Raw genomic sequence first — 19,646 nt, forward strand, 5'->3', positions numbered from 1 at the left:
CTCCAGTGTAATGTTAAATGGAAGTGGCAAAAACAGACATACTCGTTTTGTTCTTGATCTTAGGGGAAAACTGATTCTTTTACCATATTTCATCACAGCTAATAAGTATATTAGCTGTGGATTTTTCATAAATGTCCTTGATCATGTTGAAGAAGATACTTTCTGTTCCTAGTTTAAGTGACTTTATCATGAAAGGGTGATGAATTTTGTCAAATGCTTTTTCTACATCAGTTGAGATGATCATATGGTTCCCCCCACCCCCTGCCAATTTATTCTATTAATGTGGCCCATCAGACTAATTGTTTTCCATATTTCAAACTACCCTTGTTTTCTTTGGATAAATCCTACTTGGTCATGATGTATAATCTTCTTAATACCTCTGCTTGATTTGGTTTGGTAGTATTTTGTTGAAGATTTTAAAAATCTGTATATGTAGGGGATATTGGCCTGTAGTTTTCACTTTGTGTTTTTAATCTGGCTATGGGGCATTAGGGTAATCACAGCTTCATAGGAAGTGTTTCTCTTCTGTTTTTTAGAAGAGTTTGAGATCAATTATTGTTAATACTTTTTTAAGGGTTTGGCATAATTCTTCAGTGAAAACATCTTGTATTGGGCTTTTTTGTTTTTGTGAGCTTTTGATTACTAGGTCAATCTCATTATTTGTTATAGATCTGTTGAGATTTTCCATTTCTTGAATCAGTTTTGGTAGTTGCTATATTTCTAAAAAGTTGTTTATTTCATTTAACTTACCTAATTTGATGGCATACAATTGTTCATAGTATTCTCTTGTAACCCTTTTTATCTTTATATTTCAGTAGTAATGTGTCTCCTTTCATTCTGATTTTAGTAATTGGAGTCTCCTTTTTTTTTCCCCTTGGTAAATCTAGCTAAAGGTTTGTCAATTTAATCAGTCTTTTCAGAGAACCAACTTTTGGTTTTGTTTGATTCTCCCTATTGTTTTTCTACTTTCTATTTTATCTGCATATTAATTTTTATTATTTCTTTCATTCTGGTAGCTTTAGGTTTAGCTTTGTCTTCTTTTTCTAGTTCCTTAAAGTTGAAATCTTTTTTAATGAAGGCTTTTACAGATGCAGGTTCCCTCTGAAAATCTTTTGGCTGCATCCCATAGGTTTTGGTATATTGTTCTTTTTGTTCATGTCAAAGTATTTTCTAATTGTAATTTCTTCTTTGTTCCATTAGCTGTTAAAGAATGTGTTGTTTGGCCGGGCACGGTGGCTCACGCCTGTAATTCCAGCACTTTGGGAGGCCAAGGCGGGCAGATCACGAAGTCAGGAGATCAAGACCATCCTGGCTAAGACAGTGAAACCCCGTCTCTACTAAAAATACAAAAAAAAAAAAAAATTAGCCGGGTGTGGTGGCGGGCACCTATAGTCCTAGCTACTGGGGAGGCTGAGGCAGGAGAATGGCATGAACCCAGGAGGCGGAGCTTGCAGTGAGCCGAGATCACACCACTGCACTCCAGCCTGGGCGACAGTGCGAGACTCCTTCTCAAAAAAAAAAAAAGTTGTTTAATTTTCACATATTTATTAATTTTCCTTTTGTTACTTATTTCTGTTTTCATTCCCTTGTGATCAGAGAACATATTCTGTATTATTTCAGGCCTTTAAAATGTATTTAAACTTATTCTGTGTCCTAACATACAGTGTTTCCTCCAGAATGTTACATGTGCATTTAAAGAGAATGTATATTGTGCTGTTGTTAGATGGAGTGTTCTGTATGTCTGTTTGGTCTAGTCGGTTTACAGTGTTCAAAGTCTCTGTTTTCCTTGGTAATCTTCTGTCTAGTTCTGTTCATTATTGCAGTGGACTATTATCGTCTCCAACTTTTATAGTTGAAATGTTTATTCCTCCCTTCAATTCTGTCAGTTTTTGCCTCATATATTTTGGACTCTTGTTAGGTGCATATGTGTTTATAATTATATCTTACTGATGGATTCTCCCTGTTATTGATGTATAATGTCCTTCTATGCTCTTGTAACAGTTTTTGTCTTAAAGTGTATTTTTTCTGATACTAGGATAGCTACTCCGACTGTCTTATTAATTGCTATTTATATGGAATATACTTTTCTATTCTTTTACGTTCAACATATTGTGTCTTTGGTACTGTAGCGATTGTCTTATAGACTGTGTATAGTTAGATGCTGTTTTTCTCTTTTATCCATTCTACCAGTCTCTGTCTTAATAGATTTCAAATTATTTTCTTAGTCATTACCCTGCAGTTTACAGTTAACATATTTATAATAATCATGTTTTAATTGAAAGCACCTTTTTTTCAAAAGTGTACAAAAACTGCTCATTTACAGCTTCATTTCCCATCCTTGTTATTGTCAGAAATTACATCTTTATATATTTTATGCCCGTTAACATAGACTTGTAATTATTGTTTTATGTACTTCTAAAATCATACGAGGACAAAAAGGAGTTATGAGTAAAAAATGAAGTACTGCTGGCTTATTTGCTTGGCTGTCTTGCTGCCATAACCTTGGTTATTTATTCTTTTGTATGGCTTCAAGTTGCTGTCTAGTGCCCTTTCATTTCAGCTTAGAGAACTTCCTTATTCTCTTTGCCATATCTTGTAGGACATGTATACTAGTGATAAACTCTCTCAACTTTCATTTATCTAAGAGTATCTTAATTTCTCCTTCATTTTTGAAGCGTAGTTTTACCAGACACAGAATTTTTGGTTTGCAGGGTTTTTTTTTTTCTTTAAGCACTTTAAATAATATCATTCTACTGCCTTCCAATCTCCATGGTTTCTAAAGATCAAGTAGGCTGTTAATCTTATTGAATATACCTTATATGTGACAGTTGCTTCTTTCTTGTTTTTTCATTCATTCCTCTTTTCTCCTCAGACTGGATAATCTGAACCGGTCTTTAAAAATTCACTGATTACTCCTTCTGACTGCTCATGTCTGCTGTTAACCTCTCTGGTGAAGTTTTCTTTTGGTTTATTGTACTTTTCAATTACAAAATTTCTTTTTAGGGTCTTTTTATAATTTCTGTGTACGTATTGATATTCAGTTCATTGAGTCATCATTCTCCTGGTTTCCTTTAGTTCTTTGTTCATGGTTTCCTTTAGCTCTTTGTGATTTTTTTAAAAAATCTTTTGATTTAAAGTCTTTGTCTAGTAAATGCAATGACTGGGCTTCATTGTGGGCAGTTTCTCTAAATTTCTTTTTTTCCTGTAATAAACTCTACTTTCTTCTTTCTTTGTATGCCTCTTTTTTGTTGAAAATAAAGACATTTAAAAGATTATAACATGGCAACCCTGGAAATGAAATTCTTTCCCCTCACCAGGGTTTGCTTTTGCTGTGTGTTGGTTATGTTGTTTGCTTGTTTAGAGACTTCTGTAAACTATTTTTGTGAAGTCTGTATTCTTTGTCTTTTGCTGCCACTGAAGTCTGTTCTATTCACTTGGTGGTGATTTGTTAGTTTCTTTAAATATCTGGAGCCAAAGGAAAAACAACACTTTCCAAGTCTTGTGGGTGAAACAAAGGCAAGCCCTTATACTTTTCCTTCAGAGAGCCAAAAGACAGGTTGAAATCCATGACCACAGTTCTTTCAGAATAAGGTTCATATTGCTCTCTGGCACTCGTGTAACCTGCACCCACAGTGCAGGCTACTGTCCTCATGATTGTCACTAATCTCGGGTATAGGGAATGGTAGGTAATTTAAAGCTTTCTTCACCAAGACTACTTCTGGTTGTAATTTTTTAATAGATTACGGAGTTCTGCAAATGTTGATTCTGACCCTTCTGGCAGCTCATTAGTCGCTGGAATTCTCTTCTCCACCACTTTTGGTGACATCACTCCCCATGGACATATTTATCAAATTTATGGATTATTTACACACCTTGCATCTCTATTACCCTTTGTAATCTATTTTAATAATGACTTAAATAATTATGTCATCCTGAAGGTGTAGGGGAACAGGCAGTGAAACCCTAGTTTTGTATCTGTTAGCAACTCAAATAAAACTTAGGCCATTCTAAAACTTCAGATATCAGTAATATTCTGGGTTACTTAAGGGGTAGTGACCTTTTCTAATGAAAGGGAAAAAAGGTACTCAATTAAAAGGCAATATTATTTTATTTTTTGTTTTTTATTATTATTATTTTTTTTTTTGAGACGGAGACTTGCTCTGTCACCCGGGCTGGAGTGCAGTGGCATGATCTCGGCACACTGCAACCCCTGCCTCCTGGGTTCAAGCAATTCTCCTGCCTCAGCCTCCCAAGTAGCTGGGACTACAGGCGTCCGCCAGCACGCCCAGCTAATTTTTTTTGTATTTTTAGTAGAGACGGTGTTTCACCGTGTTATCCAGGATGGTCTCAATCTCCTGACCTCGTGATCCCCCCGCCTCGGCCTCCCAAAGTGCTGGGATTACAGGCATGAGCTACCGTGGCTGGCCAAAAAGCAACATTATTTTAAATTACTAAAATTTTATATTTAGTTTGGGAATGTTGGGATTGGTTTCTAATCCCTTTATTGCTTGGAGGTCCAGGATAGATACTTTGGGTGATTTAAGGCCACATAAAACTTGGATAATTCACAGCTGGATAATTTAGTCTGTGTTTTTGTTCTTTGAAATCACTGTTAATAGTGAGTAAAGGGCAAGATTTTAGTGTGGGTAGTTAAGGGCCTTATAATCTCCATTTAACAAATAATAATAAATGTTTATCACTGTGGAAGGGGTTTCCCAACCTCAGCATTATTGACATTTGAGGCTATTTAATTCTTTGTTGTTAGAGGCTATCCTGTGCATTCTAGTGTGTTTAACAGCATTCCTGGCCTCTGCCTGTTAGATAGCCCTCCTCCAATTTTGACAACCAAAAATATCTCTAGGCATTACCAAGTGTTCCCTGAGATGCATGCTGCCCCCAGCTGAGAACCACTGTATTATGTGAAGAACCCTGGGGATGGAAAGGTACTGCTATGACTTTTACTGAGTGGTGATAGAGCTATAGATAAAGTGCTACAGGAGTTCAAAGGGAAAAAAATTGCGTCTAATTGGAGATAGCAGGGAATGTGTCAATGAGGAAGAAATGTTTCAACTGGGGCATATAGATAGACGTGGAGTAATAAGAATTCCGTAAAAGAATACTTTCACAAAGTCAGGATAAATGTTATCTAGAGAACAATGAGGTTTAGTTATTTTGAGGTAAGATTACAGGTGTGAGCTACCATGCCTGGCTTAAAATTGGGTAATTTTTGTTGATTTATCTTCAAGTTCAGTTATTATTATTGTTGTTATTTTGGTCATCTTTATCTTGCTATTGAGCCCGTTTGGTGAGTTGTTTCTGTCACTGTATTTCTTCGTTCTGAAATTTCTATTCATTTATTTATTTATATATTTTTTATTTATTTATTTTTGAGGAGTCTCGCTCTGTCACCTAGGCTGGAGTGCAGTGGTGTGATCTCGGCTCACTGTAGCCTCTGCCTCCTGGGTTCAAGTGATTCTCCTGCCTTAGCCTCCTAAGTGGCTGAGATTACAGGCGCCCACCACCATGCCTAGCTAATTTTTGTATTTTTAGTAGAGGTGGGGTTTCAACATGTTGGCCAGGCTTGTCTCAAACTCCTGACCTCAAGTGATCCACCCACTTCAGCTTCCCAAAGTGCTAGGATTACAGGTGGGAGCCACCACTCCCGGCCTAAAATTTCCATTTAGTTATTCCTTATATATTCTATTTCTTTGCTGAAACTTCCATGTTTCAAGTGTGTTTGTAATTGCACATTGAAGTATTTTATAATAACTGCTTTAAAGTCCTGTTCAATAATTCCATAATTGCCACCATTGAGTTAGTGTCTGTTAAATGTCATTTATCATTCAAGTTGACATTTTTCTTGGTTTTTGATGTGAGGGATTTTTGTTTTATTATTGTATCATAGACACTTTGGATATCACGTTCAGAGACTTTGGAATATTACTAAAATCTATTTTAGCAGGCCTCCTCTGATGTTGCACCAACAGGGGAGGAGGGCTGCAAGGTGGGAGTGGAAGTTAAGACTCCTTGTTGGCTTCCACTGGCCTTCACTGATAATAGCATGGTGTGGTAGGTAGGACATCTCTTACCTAGGATTGGTGGTGGAAGTTTAGGCTCTCTACTCAGCCTCTGCTGACACTCCAGAAAGGGTAAAGAACTCCTTGTTACTGATCGGCAGAGGTAGAAGTGTAGGCTTTCAAGTTGGCCTCCACTGACAAGAGTGAGGAGGGATTCCATGCTCTGTGGCTTGAGGAGGGCAATTATAGTCAAAAAGGTTTTGTTTTGCTAGGCTATACCTCTTCTAATCCTTTCACTAGGGAAAGCAGACTTCTTGTTGCTGTTGTTGTTGGGTTTTATTTTTTTGTTTTTGTTAGTTTTGGGTGTGGTGGTGGTGGTGGTGGTAGTCTTGTTGTTTTTGCCTTTGCTCATTAGTATTTCTGGGTTGCAGGCCTCTCCAATGCCCAGTCACAATATGAGCCTCTCCCTGCCCCCTCAAAAATCAGGGAACTTACTGTCATGTCGTTCTTCAAGTTCTAAGTCATTAGCCAGTTCACCACCTTCTCTCTACCATTCACAGAATACTTATGTTTGGTTTTTTTACATGTTAGGTTCAGGGTTTTTAGCTGTATTTAGTGGGAGAGTAGGGAGAAATAAGTCTATTCATTTTGTCTGGAGCCGAATATCCTAAATGGTTTAAAATAGAAAATAGTCCACTAAGAACTTACTTTTTTAAAATGCTCAAAAAATATTTTATTCTTAAAAATATTTTACCACTATAAATTTGTAACTAAATATGTACATAAGATTAAGCACATTTATTGTTATAGATATATATGGGTTTTTTGTTTGTTTGGTTGGGGTTTTTTTTGGGAGACAGGGTCTTGCTCTCTTGCCTTGACCTCCCAGGCTCAGGTGATCCCCCTGCCTCAGCCTCCCGAGTAGCTGGGGCTACAGGTGCATGCCACCATGCCCAGCTAAGTTTTTGTTTATTATTTGTAGAGACAGAGTCTCCCTATGTTGCCCAGGCTAGGCTCAAACTCCTGGGCCAAGCAGTTCTCCCACCTTGGCCCCCCAGAGTGCTGGGATTACAAACATGAGCCACTGTGCCCAGCCATGTGGATATATATGTGTTTATTAAAGTATGTATATTTCTTTATTCTCTTAGGGTTATGTACCGAAGGACTCTACCGTGTTAGCGGGAACAAAACTGACCAAGACAATATTCAAAAGCAGTTTGATCAAGGTAAGAAGATAATTATGTGAAATAAAATTGTTGTTTTATGTTTTACTTATTAGAATTCATGGTGAGAAGATTGATTTTCATTTGAAAACTTCATAAGGATATGGATGTTGAGGAGAGAGGATTTTGAAGTGGGATTAGAAGCACTAAGTAGAATAGATACCACAGTAAAGGTACAAAACAGCTAGGGAAAGTCTATTTTCTTTACACTAGCAAGGAAGTCACTGATTACTTTTAGAGCCTTTGAATTAAGGGGCCTCAGTACTAGGGATTTGTAAGAGGAAGCAGATGATATGAACTTTTTAAAATACAATTGCAATAGAAGAAAAGATTGAAAACAAGAGGCAGTTGAGTCAAGAAAATACAATATTGTATATATTTTTAATGTAAGTATGAAGACAGAAGAGGATTTAGTAAATAAGAAAGGAGGTACTGGAAAAGTATTGAAGCAAAGTCCATCAGGCCCGGAAGGAATGGAATGCAGTAGAATAAATTTTGTTTTTGAAATAACAAGAAACTCTCTCTTACCCTAAGACTGAAGGGAATACTATAAAATATTTTGATGTAAGATTAGGTATTTTATGGCCCATATACTCTGAGTTTCTTCCCAAATTTCATATTCCTAATACATTAAACAATCTCACAAGTAAAAGACTGTGACTGTACCTATATAAATCCATCACCAGAGTTAGAAAAGCAATAATTTGACTTCTGATTGACAGCCATTAGGAGTAAAAAAAAAAAAAGCCAAATTTTCTACTCAGTAAACTCTATGTGCGATTAAAGATTTAAATGTAAAAAATGAAAAACATAAGTACCAGAGAGAAAAATGAGTGAATATTTTTATAGTCTTAGAGTAAAGAAAAGCCTAAACTTGATATGAAACCTAGAAAGCTTGAACACAAGTTGATAGACTGGACTGTGTACATGCTAAAATTTTACAAAAATGTAAAAATTCTGTATGACATGTGGCTAAAACAGGGTGTGACATACCTAGCTTAAGTAATTCCCATCAGAAGAGAGCAACCAATAAATAAATGAAAATATGCTTAGCTTCTATTAATGATAAAAATTAAAGGATTATATTTGTTTGTTTTATTTGAATGAAAAGAATTGTTAGTAGAGCGTAGGTAAGCATGTATCTTGTACACTGTTGGTTGTAGGTGCCTTTTGAGAGGCAGTTTGTGAATATCAGGATTCAGATAGCTTTGCTAGAGAAATTCCACTTCTAGGAATTTGTTATAGAAGTCTTTGCATAAGCATGCCAAGATATACTTACAAGGCTCTTCCTTGCAGTATTGTTTTTTTTTTAAAGGGGTGTTGGGGGGATACCACTCAGGTCTCATAAGTAGAATGAATACTAAGAAGCCACATAAAATAAAGATTTATGCCTGTTGAAATGTCAAAACGTCAGTTGTTGTGTGTGTGTGACTGTGTGTTTACAAAAACACACCTTGTTGCCAAAGAGTATCGTATAGTCTAGTATCCCATTTTTTTAAAATATTGCCCGGTCACAGTGGCTGACGCCTATAATCCTAGCACTTTGGGAGGCCAAGGTGGGCAAATTGCCTGAGCTCAGGAGTTCGAGACCAGCCTGGGCAACATAGTGAAACCCCATCTGTACTAAAATGCAAAAAATTAGCGGGACATGGTGGCGCACACCTGTAATCCCAGCTACTTGGGAGGCTGAGGCAGGAGAATCACTTGAACCCAGGAGGGGGAGGTTACAGGGAGCTGAGATCGTACCATTGCACTCCAGCCTGGGTAACAGAGCGAGACTGCATCTAAAAAAAAAAAAAAAATTCTTTCTCTTTCTCTCTCTCTGTATATATAGTATTTAAAAAACTGTTTAGACTTAATGATATTAAATTGGTAGAAGTTAACTTCCAGTAATGAATGCATTTTTGTAGTTAATACCAAGGCTCTTGAGTTTGACTTTCTTGTTTTATTTTCTGGTCCTGCCACTACTGCCACTATTTTTGTGTCTCTGGCAAGTTAATCTTTCTAAATCTCAATTTCTTCATGTCTAGTACGGGAATGATGAGAGTAACTATAAGGATAATGGGATAATGCATATGAAGAGTTTTCTGTCCGAGCACCATATTAAATGTTCATTGGGTAGCTATTACTACAAAGAATGTAGCCTAAGGAAATAAGCTTATATGTATTAAAGCATAGTATCATATCATTTTCATATTATTGTAATATATTTAAATGAAATAAATCTAAATGTTCAGTAATAGAATATTATGTAAATTGTATAATCTAAGGAAATATTTCACAGCCATTAAAATTGTTTATGTAGGGCAAAATGTTAACAATTGATTTGGCAATTTTTTTAATGAACAGAGAAAGGCTGAAAGGAAACATGCTAAACTGTAAGCAGTGCTTGTCTAGGTGATGGGGAAATTTTTTTTCTTTTTGCTGGCCTATTTTTTATATTAAAGTGATTTACTGATAGCAAATTAAGCTTATAATACACTTTTAGTATGTTCTAGTCTTGATTTTTTTAGTCAGAACTTCACCAACTATTTAAATTTAAACTGTTTTACATGAAATTTTAAACTGTAAGCTTAAAAAGTCCAAATGAGAATTTATACAAATTGAGTATCTCTTATTCAAAATTCTTGGGGCCCAGAAGTATTTCAGATTTCAGATTTTTTTCAAATTTTGGAATATGTGTATTTTACTTGGCGTTTATGCCAGATATAAAATGTTCCAGTGAACAAGTTTCAGATCCACCTGTATGCATATTTCTTTTTTCTTTCTAGTTATTTATGGCCTCTTTTTTTTTCCCCCTCCTCCAAAGAAATAGGGTCTCACTATGTTGCCCAGGCTAGACTTAAACTCCTGGGCTCAAGTGATCTTCTCACCTTAGTTTCCTGAGTAGCTGGGACTATAGGTACGCACCACCTCACCTGCCTCTTGTGGCCTCTTTTAAATAGCTGTATAAACCAAAAAAAGATAGATATTATTAAAGTTCCTCAATATACTAATAAACCTAACAGCATTTTAAAAATTATAACAGAAAAGACTTATTGCTTGGTTGTCTTTTCCCAAATCCATGTAGTTTGTCAGCCTAAAAAGAAAAGTGGGGCCGGGCGCCATGGCTCACACCTGTAATTTCAGCACTTTGGGAGGCTGAGGCAGGTGGATCACCTGAGGTCAGAAGCTCGAGACCAGCCTGGCCAACATGGTGAAACCCCTTCTCTACTAAAAATATAAAAAATTAGCTGGGTGTGGTGACGGTCGCCTGTAATCCCAGCTACTCAGGAGTCTGAGGCAGGAGAATCACTTGAACCCGGGAGGTAGAGGTTCCAGTGAGGTGTACTCCAGCCGGGGCAACAAAAGCAAAATTCAGTCTCAAAAAAAAAAAAAGAAAAAGAAAAGTAGCCCACGACTTAAAGTTATCTTTTGATCTAAAAGTAACCGTTTAGCTTACTTCTATAATAAAGTTTTATTATGTAATTTAAAATGTTAATTTTTGTCTTGTAGATCATAGTATCAATCTGGTGTCAATGGAAGTAACAGTAAATGCTGTAGCTGGAGCCCTTAAAGCTTTCTTTGCAGATCTGCCAGATCCTTTAATTCCATATTCTCTTCATCCGGAGCTATTGGAAGCAGCAAGTAAGTATAAACCTCCTTTTTATGAGAGGGTTGATAGTGGCAGTTTTTGGATATCGATTGCTAAGTGTTAAAATCGTCATGTGCTAGAATATGTAGCTAATAAAAATTAACTTACTAGAACTCTATTTCTTAAAGGTATTTTCCTCTAAATTAAAATCAGAATCCCTGAAGATGGCCTCCAGGAATATTCTGTTTTAGTTAGCCCCCTAGGTGACTTAAATGCTCCTAGAAATTAGATCATTGTACTAGAAGTTTGAGGTTTGTGTTTTTAATTCAAACTTAAGGGCATTGTAAGAAAAATAAATTCTTCAAATTGTAAGTCAAAGAAATTTACTTTGGCCTTGTCTACCTGTTTTATGTTGCTGTAACAGAATATTACAGACTGCATAATTTATAAAGTAATTTATTTCTTACAGTTCTAGAGGCCAGTAAGTTCAGGGTCAAGGAGGCCTCATCGGGTGAGGGCCTTTTTGCAAAGGCATTCCATGCCCAAAGGTGGAAGGGCAAGAGAGCACACTCAGAGAGTAAGAGACAGGAAGGGACCTGAACTTACTCTTTTATCAGGAATTCATTCCCAAAATAGCTAACTCACTTAAGAGGTAACAGTGTTAATCTGTTCACAAGGACAAAACCCTCATGATATAGTCACCTCTTAAAGATCCCACCTCTCAACACTGTTGCCTTGGGGATTAAGTTTCCCACACAAGAACTTTGGGGGAAACATTCAAACCATAGCAGACCACATGTTGTAAGTCATTTTGGGAAAGAACATGATATTTATTTAGTATTTATTCCTACTTTGGCATCTTTCATTCAGATGTTTCCACTAAACAGATATTCATTTATCCGGAAAATGAGACCTAAAGTCTGTTTGGGCATCATTTTCATTCATGTGATTTCTCAGTGACAAAAAAATTAACATAATTGCTAAATACTTCTGTCTACTATTTGCTTTTGGTTGCAAGTCCTCAAGTTCTTTTAGGTGAGACTACTTTGTACAGTTCTGATTATAAGTTCTCAGTGAATTTTTTTTTTTTAATTCAGTATATTGTCACAAGGTATAGTTGCCTTATACATACTCTCAGGTAAAGTGGGAAAATGGTTTAATTGATAGTTTAGATGTTCTTATCTATTGACCATTAATAGGAACCTCAGAACTGTCCTACTTAGGAAATTTTTGAGGACCGATTTAGAAGTAATGTGTAACAAATGAAATTTTGTTAGTAATTGGTTTTGCTACCATAATGATGTGGTAGGCACACTGGTCTCCAAAATAAAGAAGAGGAGGAAAGCACCCTCTATCTCATTTATTTCAGGGCCACATTTTAGTTACTCTGTTTCATAATTGCGTAGATGTGGAGAGTAAGTTAAATACTTAAACTACCTGTAAAGGAAAATCTCTGATAAGCAAAATGGATTACAAGTAATTGTAGTATAGACAAATCTATAGCCCAAGGGCCATATTTAGGCTATCGCCAGTTTTGGGCAGACTTTTGAGCTGAGAATCGTTTTTACACCAAGAGAAAAGAAAATTTCATGACACATTCAAATTACATGAAATTCAAATATCAGAAGTTTTATTGGAGTATAGCCACTCGCATTTGTTATGCCTGTTACTGCTTTTGTGCTACAACACGGGGTTGAGTAAGTGTGCCCACAAAGCCTAAAATAGTTACTCTCTGTAGCATAAATGTTAAGAGCCTAACAGATTTGTAAGTAATTAATTATACATCAGTATCTAGTTACGTAAATTGCTAATATACCATTTCCCATTTTGTCAATGCTGAGTCACTTTGGTCTTCAGTGATTAGCTTTCCTTATAAAAAGGCTATAGTAATAAATGATAACATTAATAGAAATAGATAATGTTACTTGAAGTAATTTCTTAATTTACATAATTTAGCAGGTTCTTTTGAACAGGGATCTCCAAACCCTAGGCCACACAGCCTGGCTTGTTAGGAACCAGGCCTCACAGCAGAAGGTGAGCAGTTGGGTAAGGGAAGCTGAGCTCCACCTTCTGTCAGATCAGGAGCAGCATTAGATTCTCATAGGAGTGGGAACCCTATTGTGGACTGCGCATGTGGGGGATCTAGGTTGTGCACTTCTTATAATCTAATGGTAAATGTAATGCACTTGAATCATCCTGAAACCATCCCCCTACCCATCTGTGAAAAAACTGTCTTCCACAAAACTGGTCCCTGGTGCCAAAAAGGCTGGGGACTGCTGCTTTAGACCATTTTCTTTGATTTTGTTTACCTATCCTAATATGCTTTAAACACATTCTTGATTGTTACAGTAAATATAGCAGGAAGCTTTATCAAATATTTTTAAATGTGTTTTACACAAACTCTTCACTTTTAATTTTACAGAAATCCCGGATAAAACAGAACGTCTTCATGCCTTGAAAGAAATTGTTAAGAAATTTCATCCTGTAAACTATGATGTATTCAGATATGTGATAACACATCTAAACAGGTATTTTTTTTTTTTTTTTAGGGATTTTTGGCAAATAAAATGCACTACACATTTCAAACATGTAAACTTTATAAATTGGGTAATTATCAGATAGAAAAGGGGACTCAGACTAAACATACAGTTGAATTTTGGTTTTCTAATTTATATCTAAAAAGATATGTGATTAGTATTGTAATGAAATGATTATATAAATAGTAAGTGTGGTGAGTATATTTTCTTTTTTACCACATTCTCTGTAGGATCTTAGAATTTTAGATATGAAATGACACTTAGATAATTAACCAGATTGACCTATTTGGAGTTGAAACAGGGTTTGGTTTGAAAAATTACTAGTTCTGTGACCTTGGGTAAATGACTTATTCTTGCTAAGTCTTGATTGTCTCAACTACAAACATGAGAATAACAGCACTTCACAAAGTTGTTCTGAGGACTGAATGGAACTGTTAGCATGTGTGCTAATTGTTTCAAAAGTCTTCTCATAATATTTTCTACTGACATTTTAGTGAACTGTATTTTTTTTTAATAAACTAATAGTATCAACGCCCAAACCAAGTACGTTTCAGCCTGTACCTCCTAAAAGAGGATTAACCGATGTTTAAAGCTTACTTTTTACTAGCAATGTGGTATAAAACCGTGTTAACATTTCTTATAACCTTTCCCTGAGAAAATACCATGGAAACATGGTGAAACCCCATCTCCACTAAAAATACAAAAATTAGCTGGGTGTGGTGGTGAGCGTCTGTAATCCTAGCTACTCAGGAGGCTTGGGGTGGGAGAATTGCTTGAGCCCGGGAGGCAAAGGTTGCAGTAAGCCAAGATCATGCCATTGCACTCCAGCCTGGCCGACAGAGCAAGACTGTCTCAAAAAAAAAAAAAAAAAAAAAAAAAACAAAAAAGATTGTTTTGTGGAATGCTAGCAACCAGTGTTTGCTTTTTTTTTTTTTTGAGATGGAGTCTCGCTCTGTCACCAGGCTGGAGTTCAGTGGCACGATCTCAGCTCACTGCAACCTGCACCTCCTGGGTTCAAGCAGTTCTCTTGCCTCAGCTTCCCGAGTAGCTGGGATTACAGATGCATACCACCACGCCCAGCTAAATTTAGTATTTTTAGTAGAGACAGGGTATCACCATGTTGACCAGGATGGTCTCGATCTCTTGACCTTGTGATCTGCCCTCGTCAGCCTCCCAAAGTGCTGGAGTTACAGACGTGAGCCACTGCTCCTGCTGCAACCGGGTTTTTTGAAAGTTAAAAATTCTCCCTGGATGTGGTGGCTCAACACTTTGGGAGGCTGGAGGATCTCTTGAGGCCAGGAGTTTGAGACCAGTCTGAGCAACATAGTGAGACTTGATTCTCCAAAAAAAAAAGGAAGGGAAGAGAAAAAAAGAAAAGGGAGAGATAAAAAAGAGAGGAAGAGGGGGAGGAAGGAAGGGAAAATTAGCCTGACATTAGTGTCAAACGCCTTTGGTAGTAATTTTTCCAAAGCTGGTTGAGAGAGAGAGCATACTCTGGTTTATCTTTACATCTCTCATAGTAGTCAAAGAAGTTACATATACAATTAGAATTTGTTGTTTCTGTTGCCAAAAACTCACTACAATTTGTCACATCAGGAAAGGTTTTTTGTTGTTGTTTTTGAGACGGAGTTTCACTTCACTCTTGTTGCCCAGGCTGGAGTGTAATGGCGCGATCTCCACTCACCACAACCCCCGCCTCCCAGGTTCAAGCGATTCTCCTGCCTCAGCCTTCCAAGTAGCTGGAATTACAGGCCGTGTCACTACGCCTGGCTAATTTTGTGTTTTTAGTAGAGATGGGGTTTCTCCATGTTAGTCCTGCTGGTCTCGAACTCCCGACCTCAGGTGATCCACCTGCCTCAGCCTCCTGATGTGCTGGGATTACAGGTGTGAGCCACTGCACCTGGCCCAGGAAAAGTTTTTTACATACGAATTAAAGATGCTTCTTTATGCAAATTTTTAAACCCCAGGTTTGAAGTAGGATAAAAGGTAACGTTAAATCTGAGATCATTTCTAGCTCTGGAATTCTGTGATTGTAATGAGTTTTGATTTCTAAATGTTTTTTCCTTTCATAATTTCAGGGTTAGTCAGCAAAATAAAATCAACCTAATGACAGCAGACAACTTATCCATCTGTTTTTGGCCAACCTTGATGAGACCTGATTTTGAAAATCGAGAGTTTCTGTCTACTACTAAGATTCATCAATCTGTTGTTGAAACATTCATTCAACAGTGTCAGTTTTTCTTTTACAATGGAGAAATTGTAGAAACGACAAACATTGTGGCTCCTCCACCACCTTCAAACCCAGGACAGTTGGTGGAACCAATGGTACCACTTCAGTTGCCACCACCATTGCAACCTCAGCTGATACAACCACAATTACAAACGGATCCTCTTGGTATTATATGAATAGGAGGTGATTGCAGACAGGCTGGATTTGGACAAAAAGCAAATCTAGACATGCATGTTTCAGGGTTCAGTAGTATACTTCATGTTTCATACAGATAAGTCACATTCAAAATTACATTTTCTCTTTGAACTAGATGGTATTCCTTATTCACTTACATTACAAATCTAAGACCATGTGATAAGCATGACTGGAGAGGTTTAATTTTTATAAACAAAAATAGCTATAAAATACAAAGCTGCTGCTGCATGCAACCTTATCGCAATCAGTATATATCATTCCTGTGGCAATTTCTGTCACATTATATTGTGAATAAAATTTTTCTATAGAAATTAAATGATTTAAAAACTCACCTATATGAAACATTTAATGCTTTTCAGCCTGCTTTCTGGCTGATTTTGTTATTTGATATGCTAATTTGGGCAATGTAATTTACATTCTGGCAGTCAGTGTAGATAACTAAAAGCCCAGTTAAGTATTTTATAATTTCAGGCTACTGAGGCCATGCTTGGGATGTTGTTTGAAAGAAAAAAAATACACTTGACATATTTCACATTTCTGTACCTTCATCTATACTTCCAAGTAAACGTGGATGATTTGATGAGGGATAAATGAACCTATTTCTTTTACACACATACCAAGGACATGCTTGTGGCTAAAGTGAGTTGATAATGTTGTGCAAAGGATAGTTGTCACCAACTCATTTCTTTATGGTCCATAATGAAATAAACATTTTGTATACTGTTAATTCTGTAAACAGATGCATGTTCAAAAGATCTATGATGGTCTTGTAATCTTAATCTAATATATTTTAGATATTTTAATTTTTTCCCTCTTGGGGAACACATTTAGTATAGTGTAGAAAATACTTCATTACATTTTCATATAAGGTTATATAACTTTTCATACATAAACATGAAATTTGTTGTAGAAAATTCTTTAAACCAAACATTTAAATCTAGGACTTCAATTTAATTTGTTTCTTGAATCTATTTTTATGTGGCCCTTAAAAACATATCCAAAAAACCCATTGCTAATATAGCAATAAAAATACTTTGGGTACTGACAGACTCTTTGGAGTGTTTATATTACAAATTTGTATTCATGTTCTTTTCTGTGATGCGTTGTACTAAAATCCAAAATGGCTTGTGCACCATTTTTAAGCCAGTTTTTCCTTTGATGTTGGTACCAGAATTACTATAAATGACTGCTGCTTTTGGGGGTAAACATTTTGTTAGTGAAGATAAAACCAGAACACTAAATTATGGATAAAATTTTCAGAATAGGTGGCACAGGTAAATTTCACTAGGTTATATTTTGTGTAGTAAAGAAAAAAATTCTTTGGTCAATGTTATCTTAATTCAGACTACAATTTTAAGATTATCTTATATGTATTATAGTAAATAGATTTTCAGATTCAAGGCTCCTAAGAGTTTGATTTGCTCTGTTTTTTCCTAAAATAAATATTGTCTTTCCCAACTGTTAAGTTCTAGGTATTGTACTTCCAATTTTAACTTCAGAACCAAGATGTTGGCATGAACCAGGCTGCTGTTGAAGTACATGTATATTATAAATTATCTTATTTGTGTTATACTCTTACATGTTATCTTTTCTAAGAAAACAAAGTCCCTATTATTCCTATTGCAAAGCACACAGGAATTAAGAAAGTACAGTAATTTTTAAAAAAAAATCCGGTAAATGTAGTATTCTTAACCTGTTCTATATTACTTATACTTATTGTCTATATAGCTTTAATTTATAGTTGTCAGTTTAACTATTGGCATGTCTGGCAAAGAAAATTAAACTTTAAGAGTTTTATAAACTTTCTAGGTTGCTAAAGAATTTATTTTTCTACTATATATGGTATAGACAAAGCATCAAACTATGTACAGGAAAAAAGCCTGACTATTTCTATTGGAAGTGGGCTGAAAAGAGAGTTTTCAAAACTTCGTGTCTTCAGTTCATTCTGTCATAACTTTGCTATTGTAATATGTGAATACCAGTTTATTTAAGCTATTCTCTTTTATACTGTATTAATTTAATGTTCATCTGCATTTAGTACCATTTTTGTTACTAAAACTGGCATTTACCATTTTTCACATTAACCTACCTTGCACCTTCTCCCAAACTTATCTCCACTTTTCTATGCATTCTATCATTGATTTGACACACTTCATAGTGAGTCATTTAAATATTCTACATTTGGTTCAATTAACCAGTAGGTTACAGTTATTGAAAATTAAAGTACAGTTTAAAGCTCAGTCTGTTACACTGAATTGTGTTTGTTTTTGCCAGGGATTTAAATATGTTTTTAAATATTAGAAACATCTAAGAACAGAATAACATAATTAAACTTTTTTCTGGTAAGTTACTGACAGGTTTCACTGTTTAGGGACCTATCATCTGAGACTTCGTAAAGGATTAAAATAGGAGGATAGTCTCATAATTGTGAGTAAACATCAAGGCATTATATTTTACAATAATAAAATTTCATCTACACACACGTTGCCATTGTTTCATTTAAGGTTCAGTGCTTATAGTTACTACAATATTGGACCTAACAGGATCTAGATTAGCAGTATAAAGAAGCATAGTGGTACTCGCTTTCACACTTTCAGTAGATTTATTAGAAGTCAAATTCTATTCAACAGACACTTCTTAGGATATACAACTAATTTAAGAATAAAATTCCAGACACAATATATTTTTTTTTAAATGGTGTTTGTTAGTAGTGCTTCTTCCCCTTAACATTTACAGTGTAAATACTGCAGGTAACAGCAATCTAAGTTAGTCAAAAAGCAGCTTTTTTTCCCATACTGTATGTAAATAATGTAGACCTGGGTATTTTTGTTTGTTTGGGTTTTTCTTTTTTTTTTTTTAAGGTACTGGAATCTAATTAATAATATCTCTTAGATATAAACAAAAGGGAACAATTGGAATGAGAATTTAGGCCTTAGCTTCCATGGTGATTTTTAGTTTTTTATACGGTAATAATTGTGATGCTATTTGTCAACTGGATATAAATATATATATAATTTTTAAAAGTCAAAAGTGCTTTTGTTTCTTTGTTTAATGTAATTTTTGTGCTTCACCCACAGGATGCTGCAGTAAATTAAATTTCAATGAAGCTTCTGATGTATAAAGAATGCTATGAATAAAACATTAAGAAGCTGTGTAATTTTAAGTTATAGTTGCCTCTATTTTTACCATTTCATTGGTAAAAATTAGCTAATTTTTTTCAAGTGAAATATGAAAAATAAAAATATAAATTTATCAATATGATGGAAATTTTATAAGGAGATGTATTATTGAGTTTTCACTGTACCTGGAAAGGAGATTCAAAATTTTTTCTGGGGGTGTATATAAGTGAAAATCTGATATTTTTAATTGTCAGGAAAACAAGATAATGCACAGATTTCTAAGACTCAGATCTTACCTGGATGTGATTTTTGAGCTGGGGATAGACATGCTTTGGAGCCACTGGAAATATTTTGAAAACTATTCTAGTTACAGCACAGCTGCTAATGTTAAAGAATATATTTATGTGTTAATGGTTTGTGACTATTAGGCCAAATTTTATGGCATGTGTTGTCAATCTGGATCTGGTGAGGTCTGTTTGACATGAATCTTTGTGTTATCTTGAATTTAATAGTTTCAAGGTACTTAAATTCTTAGACTTAACAGTTTCTAATTTGTTTCAATGCCTATGGGACATGCTTGATTTTTTTTTTACCGTATTAGGACTCGAAGTTCTTAGCCTTTTCAGGTTATCAAATACCTGAAAGTAAAATTTTCTAAGATTTGATAAGGGAAGGTACTATTCAAATCATTTTCTTAGGATAGCATCTTTACATACGATGAGAGGATTGTACAAGCATTAATCTCATATTC

General features: G+C 35.5%; 1 protein-coding gene across 4 annotated transcripts in view; it reads left to right on the top strand.

The window, feature by feature from the left end:
• ARHGAP5 (Rho GTPase activating protein 5) overlaps window positions 1-18,939 on the top strand; it is an 80,200-nt gene extending 61,261 nt beyond the window's left edge. For all 4 annotated transcript variants that reach the window (XM_025391846.1, XM_025391845.1, XM_025391844.1 and 1 more), the window contains 4 exons: window positions 7,166-7,243; window positions 10,736-10,867; window positions 13,237-13,342; window positions 15,430-18,939. In XM_025391846.1, the coding sequence (XP_025247631.1) occupies window positions 7,166-7,243; window positions 10,736-10,867; window positions 13,237-13,342; window positions 15,430-15,757 (644 nt within the window). In that variant the 3' untranslated portion in view covers window positions 15,758-18,939. The remainder of the gene's footprint in view (window positions 1-7,165; window positions 7,244-10,735; window positions 10,868-13,236; window positions 13,343-15,429) is intronic.
• The last annotated feature ends 707 nt before the right edge of the window (window positions 18,940-19,646 follow it).

This window comes from Theropithecus gelada, chromosome 7b (assembly GCF_003255815.1).
Source record: "Theropithecus gelada isolate Dixy chromosome 7b, Tgel_1.0, whole genome shotgun sequence".
Taxonomy (NCBI): domain Eukaryota; kingdom Metazoa; phylum Chordata; class Mammalia; order Primates; family Cercopithecidae; genus Theropithecus; species Theropithecus gelada.